We start from the raw sequence: 16,150 nt of genomic DNA on the forward strand, positions 1-16,150 counted from the left end.
CTTTTCCACCCTGCCAAGAATACAATTATGTGGATAACACTGGAACTTTGGCAGTTTTTGGCATGAAAATGGTCAAATATTGAGTTAAAGCATATATCTGTACCTGTGGAATGATGGTGAGTTTGGACCTCAGGTCATGGAGGCCTATATCAGATATCTTGACCTCGTCGATGGTGATCTCTCCCCCTGCGGCTTCCAGCAGTCGGAACAGGCAGAGCGTCATGGAGGACTTCCCGGCCCCCGTGCGACCCACGATGCCGATCTGCACAGAAATGCACACAGCGCTCTGATAAGCACAGCGATCAGCGAAGTCTCTCCATACTGCTGGATATCATCCCATCACACACTCCCCACCTTCTCTCCTCCCTTGACGCTCAGGGTGAGGTTCTTCAGGACCAGGTCCAGGCCCTCTCGGTAGCGGACGCTGTAGTCGCGGAACTCCACGTTCCCCTCCGCGGGCCAATCGGAAGAGGGCTTCTTGTCCTCCACCTCCCAGGGGGCCTGCAGACGCAAACGCAAGACTAAGAAAACTTTCTGAACAACTCATTAGCCTCCTTGGCGTCGAGGAGAACTGGTTTATTTACCGCTCTAAAAACTTTGAGAGCTGGAACTCTCTGCATACAGAGTCAGGCGGCGCTGCCAAACAAACATTTATTTCACCCCAGGGAAATATCAGATGCTCAGAACAAAGGTTTTCACTAAGAACTATACCAGCTATATACGGTAGAATGGGGACATAATGTATTTTCGGTGATTGCCGATAAAAAAGAACGCTGTGTACAGTACAAATGCCCTGTTTATCTTATATAATAGAGGGGCCCTTGTGGGCACAAGGCAATATAACCTTTATGGATCTAGTTATGGTTTATTGGTCTTGTATTGTGTTGTTTGAGAACATGACTTGGCAGCAAGACAGTATTTTGGAATGTGTGTAAATTCCTGCCTTTTAACAGCATGCGCTCCTGGCCAGCACAAACACAACACTAGTTTAATTTTGAATGCGAACAGAACACAGTACCAACTTTATGTGCTGTGGAATACTTATCAAAGGTGTGCACATGTGTACGTGCGCCCACACACACACACACACACACACACACAACATACCTCTGTCTTGGTCTCTGAGTACTCCTTGACTCTCTCCACTGCTACGATGTTGCTCTCCAGATCTGAAGTCATCCGCACCATCCAGTTCAGAGACATGGTCACCTACATAAACAATACATGTTTTAGGGCAACAGCATTAACAGACAAGAGAAAGTGTTCACATATTCACATATAGTGTATTTTATAGCCATAGCACTCTAAGCATATACTATATCTACTGTGGTTTGAGCAGGATTGAGGCCACTATCCAATCTCTAATAAAATGCCAATATCAGCCCAATATATCAGCAAACTGATTTATTGATCTAAGCCTAATACCTATGGTCACTCATCCATGTAGACAGACACATGCGAAATCATAGTACCTGTAGAGCGTAGGACACCGACAGTCCCACCAGCCCCGGGTTGAGCTTCTCCTTCCCGATCACAGCAAACAGAGCGGCGAACAACACGATGCAGTTCCCAATGAACTCGATGCGCACCCCGAGCCACCTGTGCAACAGAGCGTTACAGCGGCAGACACGTCGTCAAGGTTACACAAGGGCGAGGCCCCCGCCATCAGACGGGCAAATAGCAGAAGTCAGAGCTAACGGAGAATTGAGGAACTCGGCTTATGATGCAAATATGAGGAGATTGCAAATATATGATATTAAATGAGTTAGAGTTGAGATTTTTGTCTCATACCTAGAACAATGAATGATTATTATGTTGTTTATCAGTTAGGATTAAGTGAAGTATTGTGGGAACTGTCAAGTGAACGTCATGCTGTTTAGCTGTGTGAGATTATATGCTATCTGTTGTATAGCTGAGTGAAGGGACGGAGTGTTTGAGCGGCTGCTGGGTGTGTGTTGAGCGAAACATCTGTCAGCGGCTGTGTTCCAATCTCCAAGACGTCTTCCTTTTTTTTTTTTAGCTTGTTTCTCCTTCTTTACTGAGCCACTGGTGTGAAAGGACTGGCAGTCTGATTTACCCTGAAACTTGAAACTAGGGTTAGACCGATCTATCAGTTTGTGGATACGTGGGGCCGATGTTGGCCTTTTATTAAAACTTTTATTTATCAGCCAGTCAATGTCACTGGACATAAAGAGGCAGTGTGGGATCATACTGGATGTGTATCGGGAATATCTGGTAAGCCTTTGCTTGTTGCTCAACACAGTGTTCCTGGCTTTTTCCACACACAAAAAACAAAAGCTATGTGTAAATGCAGCCTAAATCACAAAGTGGAGCTGCAACAGAGAAGAGCGTCCAATCCCCTCGAATTGAGATGCTGTAGATGTGCTGTGTGTTGTGTGCAGTTTGCTGATGTTATGTCACATGATTTCGGGGTAATTGCAGTTCAAACGGTTACCTCTCACTGCCATTTGGAGCCAAAGTTGCCTAATGCGGCTTTCGGTTCTGATGTGATGTGACATTTTGAGCAGATTCCACACATGAAGGAATATTATTAGTGTCCCATGGCATGAATGCGGTTTCAGAGCCTTTCCCATCCTGCCAAGTCTAAAATTCTGAGGGAAACACTGAACACTAATGTTGATGAAAATGTTCACATTTAAAGATATTAAATGTGATCAGCTTTCCGCAGCTAAAAAATATTAGTATTGGCCTTCAAAAACCCGTATCGGTCAAACCCTGCTTGAAACAGTATCCAGTAGGCCATGCGATAGTCTCCTCACACCAGTGGCTGTGTAAGAAAGGGAACTCTAAAAGAAGAGACAGCGTCCCGTGGAGAGTATTGGAACAAAGCCGCTGTTCTCCTCAGCCTCGGAAACAGCGGGACACGTACCTGTTGGACACTATACCAGGGTAGTAACTCTTTTGGTTCTCATCCACTTTCATATCACTCATCAGAACAAAGGCAGAGTGTCTGCCATAGGCTCGGATTACACTACTGCCAGTGATGGACTCCGAGAAATGGGAGTATATGGGAGAGCGGCTGACCGACTCCAGGCGCTTTAGCTGCCGAGACGTGGCGACATAAAATCTCTAAAGGCGTTGAGGGGGAGAGAAACACACAGAGCATTACAACTGAAACATCACATTACACAGACTGAGATATTCAACAGTTAGGATGCACACGCACGCACGCCCATACACACACACACACACACACACACACAGAGTAATAAAGCCAGTGTTGCCAAAACACCTGCAGTGCTCATTTCATATCAAATTCCTAACGGTTGATGTGATGCCAGCTAATGCTCTTTTGACTGACAAGGTCTACATGCAAACCAAGGCTCCCACAACCATGAGTCATTAAAGCTAAATGGTTACGGGTCATACAGACTTAATTTAACATAATTTAATTAATTGAATTAGGTTACTTGAAGTCTGCAAAGTCATTCTGCAATTACAAAGTGCAGTACTGAGATACTTGGCAGACTCGGATGGGTTGTTTGAACATGTATACAACATAGTCCAAGTAAGCCTGTACATTGGAATTCATGAGTTGTTTTTCCCCTTTTTCTCAATATTGCTCATTGTCCCAAGTTATTAATTTTAACAGCTACCTTTAATTTACAGCCGATCTTCTCACATCTGCAGTGGCAGCACTGAATGACTTGAGAAAGTTTCATGGGAGCCACTAATTTACTCTGAGAGCGATGTGACTGCATTTAATTACAGGAAGAAAATGACTGATTGGACATGACAGCTCATTTGTATCCTAGAGGTAATTAATCTTTGCAAACAATAAGTATATTAAGATTGCTTGGAAATAGGAATCTTGCAGGATAGTCTTTTTCCACTATGCTGCATGTAAACAGCGTATTCAAATTAGTAAGGGCAAGAATTTGTTGCATGAAAACTTTGTCAATATTTGAGCAATAAATAAAATTGTTATCCAAAAGTAGAGTGTACAGCACAGTTCTTTTCATATGCTGTACATGGGATTTAAAACTGCAGGTGTTTTTTTTCCTAGATACACATCCTAAATAACATTTAGCATTTAACATTGTTCACTTTAGATGTTCGATTACATATATAAACTACAAGCTTGAACATTTTCAGTTTCCATTAGTATCTATATGCCATCATATTGTTGTAGTGAGTGGTTTGGCTTTCATTTGCAGTACTTTAACAATCGACCACCATAGTGTATAATCATCATTTAGGCAGAATTGGACATACAAAGCAAACAGAAGCTCCAGTTACAGCCTCTCTGATAGTGAAATCAAAAGACAAATGATGCAGCGAAGAGACAGGCCATGCAGGGAGGATGCCATGACAAAGCCAAAAGAATCATATGAAGATTTAACATGAGCTTGTGTGAGTACAGCTGGCAGCGGTGACCTGTTTGTTAGGAATTTGACGGTCCAGTTAGTATAATGTATGTTAGAAGCACATGTGAACACACACACCCTAAGACCCCAGTGTCTGGAATAAAACTAGTTTGTTTTATCAAACTGCTAGCATCTGTATCAGATCTACCCAGTGGCGCTAACCTGATGGATTTGCAAATCCCGTGCCAAATGGAAGTTATACATCATGCGAACTATGCCATCTTGAGGCCAGGTACAGGAATATATTTTAAGTAATCAATCAACTATGACCTGATTATCCTAAGGGGATTTCATCAAATTTTGTGATCAATAGGGATCAATAGGGAGTATTTTTAAACACCACAACTCAGAAATGGCATTCAAAATGCAGAGCTTATGGATGACATCCTAAAAGCAAACCTTATGTTTGACACCCAAAACAAGCAACTAGTCACTTTTAGATCTTGCACCACCTAAACTCATAAGCTCAAAGCCACATCAAAGTAGTTGTTTTAAATTAAATTGGTTTAAAAAGCCAGAACCAAAGCTACCAGGGACATTAGTCATTCTAAATGATGCTTGCTCAAGGTGTTATTTTGCAAAAATTAGTGTTGGATGATTTGAAATTTGTCTTATCATTATGAGTCATGAAAACAAAAAAAAAACTTTATCAAAAAATGAACAGATATCTCATCTCTACCATGGTGAAGCAGATATGGCCACTACACACACGACCACTAGCAACTGCTGCTGAACGGCTGCTCTCCAGCTACCACAAAGTAACATCAGCCAATGACAGATGGATTGTATTTGTAGTTATACAAACATTGCTCTGGAGACAGAAATAATCTTATTGGATGAGTTAAACCTCTATGGGCGGAGCCAAAGTACCACAGTGTTTTGGAGCACATCTTGGCTAACTGGCGAACTTATATAATAGCGATGAGGGAAGTCTGGTCAAAATATAAATACAAGACATAAATGGCAATGACTTATTTTTTTCATTCATTCATGACCATGGTATTCATGATCTTAGAAGGACGGCAGGCTGGTTAGCTAGCTTACCTAATATCTACCTAGCGTGGCTAGTAGGGTTAGCTACACTAACTAGCTAACCTAGATCACAGGTTCTCAACGTGCGGTCCAGGACCACCAGGGGTCCTTGAGGGGGTTCCAGGGGGTCCCCAGCGAATTGATAAATTGTTAAACTTCACCCTTGTTTCATTTACAAGAAGTTAACACAATGAGAGAATGTAGAAGAATGACTGTTTTGATCATAGTTTCATTATCTCTCTACCTACGATACGAATAGTCATGGGATTCTGGACAAAATCATATCTGACAATAAAAACATTCTCAGATTTTGGGTCAGAGAGAGACTAAATCTCATCTAATGGGGGTCCGTGGCTCTAATGTGGACTAAATTAGGGGTCCTTGATATGAAAAAGGTGGAGAATCACGGACCTAGATAACTTAGTATGGCTAGACTGCATTTTTTCCATTTAGTAGCAAGGGCGCTAGGCTTCCTAATATTAGCTTCCTCCTCTCTTACCTCTAGCCTTTTGCATTCACTGGGCTTTAGTTAGCCAGAAAAACTGTGGTTCTTTGTTCCGCCCATTGAGGTTTAACTCAACCAATGAGATTATTTCTGCCTCCATTCTGCCTGTATACCTAAAACTCCATTCTGCCAATCACAGCAGAATCTGACTTTATAGATTATTAATATTTCATGAAGTGTTTCTTTCAAATCAATTCCTTAAAACGGTGTCGGCTGCGTCCTGAGTGGTGCTGTTGAGCAGAGCGACCTACTGCTACAGCGGGCTACGACTACCGGACTAGCAGAGGCCAAACCACGCTGCCACTACAACACTAGGACAGCAGTGACCATCGCTTCCACAACAAGCAACGGTCTACCGGCACACACACTCAACAACAACACTCTCAGACATGCATGCTGTATTAATGAGTTAGCAGACTCGTTTCCTATTTACCTGAACCCACCAATAGAACACCATTAACGGGGCTATGACTATGAGGAACATTGGGGTGAGGGCAGAGCATACGAGCAGCACATTCAGTGTGTACCAGAAAGTGCGCATCCATATGTCAATATTGTCTGGGATGTGGGAGTCTATAGTGTCCACGTCTTTGCTGAAGCGGTTTAGGACCCGCCCAGAGGGGTTGCTCTCGAAGAAGGCCTGCGGCGCTCGCAGGACCCTCTGAAGCATGTTGCGGTGTGTAAGCTTGGCTGCCCGCAGCATACTGTAGGCCCGGCACAGCAGGCAGTTACCCAACAACAGCACACCTGGGAGACGGAGAGAGTTGGGGGGGGGGGGCAAGTGTGACAACACAACACCCGTGTTAATTGGACTGCCACCTTTTCTTTGTTTCTTCTTCTATCACAAATGCAAGGTGCTGCCGGGTATCTGCAGGCTTCAAGTCAAATTTAAGACTTTGTAAGATGTTTTTTATGCTTCCTGCAATTGAATTTAAGTCTTTTTTTTTTACTTTTTTGTTTTTATTTAATTTGTTTATTCATTTATTTTGTTTTTGTCCCTTTTAGTCTTTTTTTATTTCATTTATTTATTTATTTATTTTATATATATATATATATATATATATATATTTTTTTTTTTTTTTTTTTCAATGTAGACCCAAGGATTGTTTGGGGTTGGTGGGGGTGTTGTTTTGTCAATGAAATTGTATTAAAACTCAATAGAATTGTATTGAAAAAAAAAAAAAGAAGAATTTAAGTCTTTTTTTGGTCTCCGTCTTTGATGCTAAGCGCTCATTGCTGTGGTGTTTCTGCACTGCACTTCCCAGAGATCACCTGTCAATCAAACAGTGTGGGCGGAGCTTGGATTTTCTGTTGATAGTTTGAGTTTCTGTTGGTGGCTACAGCTCTTTACTTTGTCTGTTCAGCCATGGTGGCTATCACTGCTCATGCTAACTACCCAGTTCTTCTTCTGTTTATTCCAAATAAACTGGAAACATAAAACGCATCACTTCCTGTGCGGCAGAGGATTTTTTTTCCAGGGAAAGATCTACCAGACACCAGCTGTTTAGAACAGCAAATGTAAAAGCTTTCATGAACTGGATATAGGTTGAACCACTATTGTTTTATATGAATTGGCAATATAGAGTAGCAAAATTGATAGTTATTTAACCAAAATAAAGAAACAAAAAGCTGGTAAAAACAGCTTACTTCCGATTGAACATAGCTTATGAAAGTTCTTACTACCTCTAACTACTTACTTGTTAAACTTTTACTTTCCATCTCTGACTCTGAATCTGTCACTATCTAATCTAGTCATTACATGGTGAAAAATTAGACCTCTAATAAGAGCCTATTTAAGGACTTTTTACGACTTTGTCAGAACCCGCAGATACCCTGCAGTGAGCGCCAACGAGTCTTCAGCCTGTATTTTCCCAACTGAGAACTCAATGAGGTTAATTCATACCCGCTCTACTTCTACAACACCACAAGAAGAAATCATTCACTCACATGCGTACACATTTCACACACTAGTGAATAAGTTGTTTTCTTTGGCACAATGTCTTAGGTATAAGTTGCCTCTAATGTTAACAAGCGCCACAGACGCCGCTTGTGTAATCCCTGAAACAAATCCAGACACCCGTGGTTAGATAAGGCGAGCAGACTCCCAGCTGTATTCCCACTGGTTGGCCACTAGAGGGGAGTTATGGATCACTAAAGACCTTCTTCTCCTGGAGCATTATTCCTGTTTTTGACAGGAACACACAAGGCTTGCTCATCCAGTGTCAGCAGCAGACACTGCCTGTGACCAAGAGAGGATTTGGTTCCTAAAATATATGCAGTGCTCTCAGCTCAGGCTCTGAACTGAAGTCTACTTCACTACAGTGTGTGCATATAGGGGCCAGGCTGTATAGCTGTATAGCTGTATACTGTGTGTGTGTGTGTGTGTGTGTGTGTAAGCAGGCACGACAGGAAATGTGTGAGTTGTGGAGAGGGGAAAGTGAACGTGAGATCTGACAGAATATCAGCAAATCAGCATCAGGAACATCGAAAGCTGAAACAAAAGCTCAAGTTGGGTGTTAGAAAAGCTACTACATTAGCAAGCACGATGCATGCCGTTCCAGGAACAGGGGGAATCCCAAACTTTTGGAAAAGAAGAGGGGAAGAACAGAAAGCATTATCCGCCAAGTGGAGGCGGTTTTGCCCTGGCGGTTCCCGGAGCGTCGCGACAGAACCAGTACCTGAACAAAGATGTATATGAAAGTCAGCGGCGCTATGACCACGGCAAAGATGGGCGTGCTGCAAACGATAACTATCATGGTGGAGACGGAGACGAACAGGGTGCCGAGGAACATGAGCACGGTGGAGGGCAGCGCCTCGTCGATCACGTAGATGTCCTTGGAGAAGCGGTTGATCACGCGCCCTATAGGTGTGGTGTCAAAGAAAGACTGGGGCGTGTGAAACTTGTTGTCAAGCAGACTGTGGTGCAGCTTCCTGGCGGCGCCGATGTTGCCCATGGCTAGGGTGAAGGAAGAGATCATGACCAGGATACCTAGGGTGGATGGAGGGGAAGGTGTGAGTGTGGATGAGAAGGCAGTGGGATCGCTAGTAGACACAGGCGGCACCTCTCCTGAAGGCAAAGATGCAATGCTAATAGTGAGCAGGAAGCTTGGTCTTGCTCACAGTGTGTGTTAAGAGGCTTTCACTGAAAGAGGAATAGAAACAGTCAACCATATGTTTTGTATTCCACACACCGCTTCTATGCATTCAACAGAACAAAACCCCCCTGACATAACGCATAATTAATAAATCATGCAGCAGCACTGTGGAACACAATACATAGTAACTAGTAGGTGTACTGCCGGTGCTTCAGCTCTCTATGAATACACACAGCTATTATCACCAACATAGGTGCAATCATCCTAAGAACATCGAAGCTATTACTGTTGAATGCCCTCTCACCCACAATATCTCTGCTGTGAAAAAGCAGGCATTTTAACTGTTCACACCTAAGGCTGCAGAGCAACTACAAGTCCGTTCAGTTCAATGAAACTCAGCAGCGCCAAGCTGTGTGGGTGCAGGTTACAGGCAGCGCCAGGGAGGTCAAGGTAGCCAGTTGAGCAAACTAAAATTATAGCATGATACTGTTGCGTGGCAGCGTATTTAACCACAAGAAATGACTTTTGCACCTCTTTTCCAAAAGGGCTGTTTCTATAAATTCTATTTCATATATAACTGCAGAAAAATAGTGTTCATTTTCAAAACAACCTAAAACTACATCAGGTCTAGCTAACAGGAGACAGCTGATCTCTTACCTTGTGCAATGCCCAGCGCTGCGTACACCCCCACCCTCATGTTAACGTTCTCCTGGGTCCGATTTTGCGCGGCGTCATTGGTCCACGCGCTGAGCCAGATGTTCGCTCCGATGGACGCCGCGTTCTGGCAGCCGTACAGGAAGCAGATGAACACCGACAGCAGGGGTCCCACCGCCTTGGCGTACTCCAGGTACACCTTCATCTTCACCTGGTGGAGGGGGGAGAGCGACGGAGTGCGGTTACTAGGTCACGTTCGGTCCCGGTCGGCACAGACGGCGGTAGCCAAGAGGGTGGAGAGGCGGGCTTGTGAGTGGAGGGTGGCTGAAAGTGAACGGGTGGTGCTGTCCCCTCCCTTAACAACTCTTAGAGGAGCCCATGAGCAAGGCACTGAACCCCAAACTGCCCCTGTGCTGCTGCTTAGTGGCAGCAGTGACAGTGGCAGTGACAGTAGAAGACTGTGGTTGTACTGGGCAGCTCCCAGTGTGAATGTGTGCAACTGTAAATGTGAAGCAGGGCCTTGCTGGAGAAGAGCATGCATGCACTTTCCCATGGGTAAATAAAGGTAGAAAAAAAACATGCCTAATAGGGCTGCAGAATTAATGGTATGTCGTATATAGTTTTAGTTCCTGAATGCTGATCAGCGTCTGTCACTTGGAGACACTTTGGTTTTAAACCTACGACAAACAAGTACAGATTCTGTACTTTTTCCTCAGGGCTGTAGCCACGCCCAAAAGTAATGAAGTGGTAATATATTTAAATTTTGAAGGACCACAATAAGAGTAAGACAGTAAGATTGAAAGATTTCTAGCTGCTGCTGCTTTGAGAAATACTGCACTGAAAAGTGAAAAAGTGAAAATCTAGTGCAATGTAAAAAATTTGTAATAGAGACAAATCATGCAGCCTAATGCCTGACATAATGCCAAGTTCTCACCAACAGGAGGCAGATGTGCTTCACTAACCCTGGAAGTTGCTTTAGGCCTGTTTGAGGTAGAATTCAAAGCAGCGGTAAAGTGTTTTTTTTGGCTGCTTCACAAGGGAAACCTCAATCAAACAGGTATCTCAGCATAGCCATAATCCTTACAGTTACTCATATATTTCCTCCCTTTCACCGCCTCTTTTGTCAAGACCTGTAGTGAAAGCTCCTTGTGGAGATGAAATCATGAGCTGGAATTTCCTGGGTTGAAGGGTGATTAGAAGACGAAAGAGAGAGAGAGAGAGAAAGGAAGGAATGTAGAGAAGGGAGGACCGACCCTGCCTCTCTCGGCGGTCTCTGCCTGGATGAGCTTCGCCGCCCCGGCCTGCTTCTTCTTCTCTGGTTGGGCATCGGAGTGCTTCCTCTGGCTGCAGGCGTGCTTCCTCACCGACCTGGTCTTGGGGTTCTCTCCGTCCGCTGAAATGATGCTGATCTGCCTGTGAAGGGAGAAGGGACATCAGCAGCTTAGGGTTTAGTGAATTGACAACTCACTGAATGAATGAATCCAATAATCTTATGTGTGGAGGCAGAGACTGAAAGCAAGCTAGTTATAATACTTAACCTTCTAGGTAGTGAAAAAGTTAAAAAAGACACTCACACATTACTCTATTTACATATGTTTCCAGTACCTTATGAACTTTCTCTTGGCTTCGTTGACCACCGGCTCATTGTCCACCATGTCTGTGTGGTTGCTAAGGGCGTCGTCAGGGAATAACTCATCCTCATCTTCTATTAACTCCTCTGGAAAGGCATCATTGTCAGTATAATATACAACTCATTTTGTTCCAACATATATCTTATCTATGTAAATCTTAGGTGATATAAGAGTGGGGGCGGGCGGCTGTACCGGTTGCCTCATCCTCCTCTATGATGTCCTCCAGAGCGTAGTTCCTGAGGAACTCGGCGAAGGCTCCGTTCTGGTTGAGCAGCTCCTGGTAGGAGCCCATCTCCGACACCCGGCCCTCCACCATCACCATGATGTTGTCCACCTGAGGCAGGAAGCTGATGCCGTGTGTCACCAGGATGCGCGTCTGGAGCCAAACAACAAGAGGAACCTCTATTATTAGCTATTGTTACTATACGCACGTAGCAACGTCATCACACACCCACAGACACACACACATGCCAAACATTTTATCACTGCCATGACACGTCCAGAGCTACAGTCTACACACCTTACCACCAGACGACAGCGTCAAAGGCATACGGTTCTTATCAGGGCTTGGTGTCATAAATATGAAAATCCAACAAGGAGTAAAGAGGATGCAAAGTAATAAACCAAAGATAAGAGATACAACTTCCTCTGTAGTAAAAAAAACAAAACAAAAGAAAAGTTGAGCCTGAGACTCTGATGCTTGCTCAGAGACTGAGGCCTAGATTCACTACAGGTTTGCGCAGGAGGGAGCGCTGTATCAATTTTGTGCACAATGAGTGGAAAGCTGGTCAAAAAATAAAGCCTCTTTGTGCCTGTCATGGTCATGCATATGTAAATTATATGGAAAATACTTATGAATAATAGTTATTTGGAGCAAGGCCGTGCAAATCGAGATTATGCCTAATTCACTAACACTTAGCAACACCAACTCCCCCAAATTACTGAATCCCATATAAGATCCTCTGACAGGTAGGATTTCTGCCTGATATAGCATCATCACCAGCAAGTCAGGAAGCAAAGCAGAGGGTTTTTCCATCCTAGAATCTCAAATCAGATCAGAGAATGCTCCAATTATAAAATGCGCTTTAGGGTGTGAGGGTGCCAACCTTGGTGTAAGGAGCTGTTTGCTTGCACGGTGCTCTGTTAGAGGGCTTGTTTGCACCACACCTTGATTTGCAAACATTTCTCAGTGAATAAGATGAAAACTGGAGCTCTTTGCTCAACTGAGGCACAAACTGCTGTTATTTCAGTATGCTTGTAATGAAGTTGCATAATGCCTATGACACGTAACAGGATCCCTTTATCACAGCAGGAATGATCTGCACCCATACAGAGCACAGAACTAGACCAGATCGCTCCTGTTCACGTAACTAAATAAGCGCTAAGCAGGCGGTCTCAGCCTGGTTCAGCTGCAGCAGGTCTGGCTAGGCGGCCGGGCTCCTCTCCTCACCTTGCCCTGTAGCGCCCCCTCCGGGCCGATGAGGTTGTCAAAGATGTGTTTGGCCACGTGGGCGTCCACGGCGGACAGCGGGTCGTCCAGCAGGTAGACGTCGGCCTCGCTGTACAGCGCCCGGGCCAGGCTCACCCTCTGCCTCTGGCCACCGGAGAGGTTGATGCCCTGCAGGGTTAAGAGACACCGAGGGAATGGGTGGACAGATAGACAGACAGACCAGAGCAGTGATCAGTTAATGCAGAAAGTGGAGTCAGAGGAACCACCAGGAGAAGGTTCAAAATGAGGAATAGTTTATATTTCACTATTATTTCACTTTGCACAATGAGAGTGTGTATGTGGCTGCAATACAGACAGTTATGCAATTCTTTAGTAACTCATCAATAACCACAAAACCCTCTTCGGGACAAAACCTTTGTCAAATGAGGATCTATCCTTAATCTGAAAAAAGTTTGGGAAACCTGAATTAATGAAACACCACTTCAATTATTTCCAGACAGAACAAATGCTGAAAGAAAGGAAACCGAAGCTGATACCTGAAAACAGAAACAAAAAGTTATGCTGCAACTAAGGAAGGGAAAATGAAAGCAAAGGCTCAGGTTTAAACGGGCACTTCTCTACTGTACCTTCTCTCCTATCTCGGTCATGTCTCCCCCAGGCAGCACTTCCAGGTCGGGGGTCAGGGCGCAGGCCTCCAGAACGCAGCGGTACTTCTGCTCCTGGTAGGGTTTCCCGAACAGGATGTTGTCCCTCAGGGTGTTATTCTGGATCCAGGCCTGCTGGGGTACGTAGGCCACCGAACCCTGGGGAGAGAGAGGCCGGAGGATGCGGTTTGTATTTTCTATTTAGATATGATTTAGCTGGATTATATTTACACTTGGCATTAAAATGCAACTCTTGGATTTCTCTTTCCTTCGCCAATGTGCAGAATGCCACTTCCTCTCCTAATATTTACGTCCTTTAAACAGACTTCCCGACGATCCATTTTTGTAAAGAATGTGACTATCCGAGCTTCCTGTATTTGACTTTGCGTGCGCTTCCTTGTCAAATGCTTGGCATAATTACCATAAACAAATGAGAGCATGGTGGATGATCGGTAACTTCTATGTCAAACCACTGGTATTTTTAATGCTAGTGTTTCTCGTACTTAAGACCACAAAAAAATCCCCATTGCTTCCCGTAGCCAAAAGGATGCTGCAATTCATTTCCCGAAAAATTCTATTTCTTTTCCCTGCCAGATCCGAGAAGGAACACAATGTAAAATGCAGTGTAGAGACGGGTAGAGGCTGCCAGTCTTCTTGGTGAAAGTCTAATATATCAAAATCAATGTGTTAATGATTTTGTTGATGTTCTAATATGACACATAGCACCTTTAAGTTTATACTGTTTACATAGCTGCTATATTTAGATCGGCGACACATTTGGGTGATCTGATCTTCTATGCATCTTGGCTGCATTTACACACACACATACAGTACACACACACACTGCATTTATACATTTTGGCTCTATCCGATTACAATCTAATCACCCAGCATGCATGTTAATGCCATGTAGAAAGGTTTTTTGAAACGTTTGACTGTGTACCAAGAAGAAAACCGAGGAGGGAAGAATATCTGAAGCATCGCCAGCTACCTGCTTGTCAGTCATGCATCACGACACTCCCTCAGGCTCTGACATGTGAACTCTTACCCGAATAGAAACCTCTCCCTCTAGTTTCTCCATTTCGCCCAGCAGCGCGGAGATCAGGGAGGACTTCCCGCAGCCGACGTGGCCCACCACGGCCAGCAGAGAGCCCTGGGGCACCATCACGTTAATACTGCGAACACAGCAGGCATTTATACCGCATGATAATTAGCCCGAGGCTGAGCCAGGTGAAATGCGGTTAGTGTGATATAATGGTTGTACTGTTCAACCATAGCCCCAGGCATGACAACACATTTTACATAATAAAATACAAGGGGATTGTATTTTAAGATAACAGATTGTCATTACACACAAATGTGGACCTATTTTCGGGAATTAATTTCTTGGAAATGTTGAACGTACTTGTGCAGAGCAGGAGGATCTTCTTTAGCCCAGGTGAATTTCCCATTGACAACTGTCACTGAGTAATCTGTTGGGCAACAAAAGGTAATGAGAAAGTCTTACCAGGAGAACGGTGCTTTTGCATGGGCGACAGCTCTCATGCGGTTTGAAAAGACTCGACTGTGAGAAGCATTTCTGAGCTAGTAGTCACCCAACACCTCTCAAAAGGCTCTGTATACACAGGCTCTCAGCCAAATGGCAGTGACAAGGTGACAGGTACAAAGGGAAAAGCAGTGACTGTGCTCTAAAAAGCTATTTTGAGAGCGCAGTCAGGTTACTCAGTGGAACCACAAATAAAAATGGCATTGCATAATTTCCCAAACAGGAAATGACTGACGGGGCTGTGGCAACCATCCTAGTCAGTTGTGAGCGTGTGCAATAAGAACAGCGATGTGAAAAGTGTGTGATTGAAGCTGTCCATAGCTGATGTGATGATGTTGATATTTATCTTTAAATTTGACCATTTGCATGCCAAAAAAAGTACAAGTATTAGTGTTTCATCCAGACTTTTATTCATGTCAGGGTGGAAACAAACAAATAAATAAATCAATTCACTGCTCTAACCCTAAGAAGGAACAGGAACAGGAACAGAAACAGCAGTGGTTTGTTTTACCTGTGGCTGTGTTTTTTCTGTCCACTGACTGTGGGTCCAGCTCATCGTGACTCAGGAAGTTTTGGATTCGCCTCAGGGAGACACTGGCCTGGGATGCAGAATAAAACAAACAGGCCACTGAATGAAAAGAAAGCAAAGAAAGGCAAAACAAAGCAAAGCAAAGAAAGGAAAAGTGAAGAAAAGCAAAGGAAAGAGTTCCCACCTGTACGATACTGCTGATGACTTGTGGCAGCATGTTGAGAGGAAACCTAAGGATGTTGAAGAGCGAGAGCGACACAAAAGCCTTCCCCGCATCCAGGACGTTGTTCTTATCCACAGTCACATACACGGCGAACGTTGTCAAGGCAACCTGGAAACACATCAGACAAAAAAAGCCACTCAGGACACCGAGGTCCATCAATCTACTGTAGAGATGTACAGCAGTCAGCACTGTGATATTCTGCACGGACTGGCACAGTGACCTTGCATTCAACTAGTGACTGAGCAATGACGTGGCCGTCCACAGCTAAAAATATCCCCCACACTGCTGTATTGTTAGCTGCATTGTAGTAACCCCCTCATAATTATTAGATTAAGGGTCTCAGCAATGAAAGAATTATATGATTAGGTTATGAAATTACTCAAATATTACAGTACATGCTGCTCTTGTTCTGATCATGTACTAAACTCCATTCAAAAATCTTGGCATTGTAAT

At 44.0% G+C, this 16,150-nt stretch overlaps 1 protein-coding gene across 3 annotated transcripts in view; it reads right to left on the bottom strand.

Annotated features, from left to right (window-relative positions):
- Positions 1-16,150, bottom strand: part of abcc3 (ATP-binding cassette, sub-family C (CFTR/MRP), member 3) — a 31,328-nt gene that overhangs the window by 2,252 nt on the left and 12,926 nt on the right. The window contains exons 8-23 of one of the 3 annotated variants that reach the window (XM_071536322.1): positions 15,659-15,805; positions 15,457-15,544; positions 14,805-14,871; positions 14,448-14,574; positions 13,382-13,558; positions 12,756-12,923; positions 11,498-11,681; positions 11,280-11,391; positions 10,928-11,087; positions 9,678-9,885; positions 8,604-8,914; positions 2,891-3,090; positions 1,473-1,599; positions 1,108-1,209; positions 355-501; positions 104-262 (exon numbers count right to left, since the gene is read on the bottom strand). In XM_071536322.1, the coding sequence (XP_071392423.1) occupies positions 104-262; positions 355-501; positions 1,108-1,209; positions 1,473-1,599; positions 2,891-3,090; positions 8,604-8,914; positions 9,678-9,885; positions 10,928-11,087; positions 11,280-11,391; positions 11,498-11,681; positions 12,756-12,923; positions 13,382-13,558; positions 14,448-14,574; positions 14,805-14,871; positions 15,457-15,544; positions 15,659-15,805 (2,484 nt within the window). Of the gene's footprint in view, positions 1-103; positions 263-354; positions 502-1,107; positions 1,210-1,472; positions 1,600-2,890; positions 3,091-6,358; positions 6,673-8,603; positions 8,915-9,677; positions 9,886-10,927; positions 11,088-11,279; positions 11,392-11,497; positions 11,682-12,755; positions 12,924-13,381; positions 13,559-14,447; positions 14,575-14,804; positions 14,902-15,456; positions 15,545-15,658; positions 15,806-16,150 lie in introns of all 3 variants that reach the window. The other 2 variants (XM_071536319.1, XM_071536320.1) reach the window with 2 other exon arrangements.

This window comes from Centroberyx affinis, unplaced genomic scaffold, assembly GCF_046629955.1.
Source record: "Centroberyx affinis isolate AG114_WGS23_722 - 3 ecotype Tasmania unplaced genomic scaffold, CSIRO-AGI_Caff_v1 ptg002855l_1, whole genome shotgun sequence".
Taxonomy (NCBI): Eukaryota; Metazoa; Chordata; class Actinopteri; order Beryciformes; family Berycidae; genus Centroberyx; species Centroberyx affinis.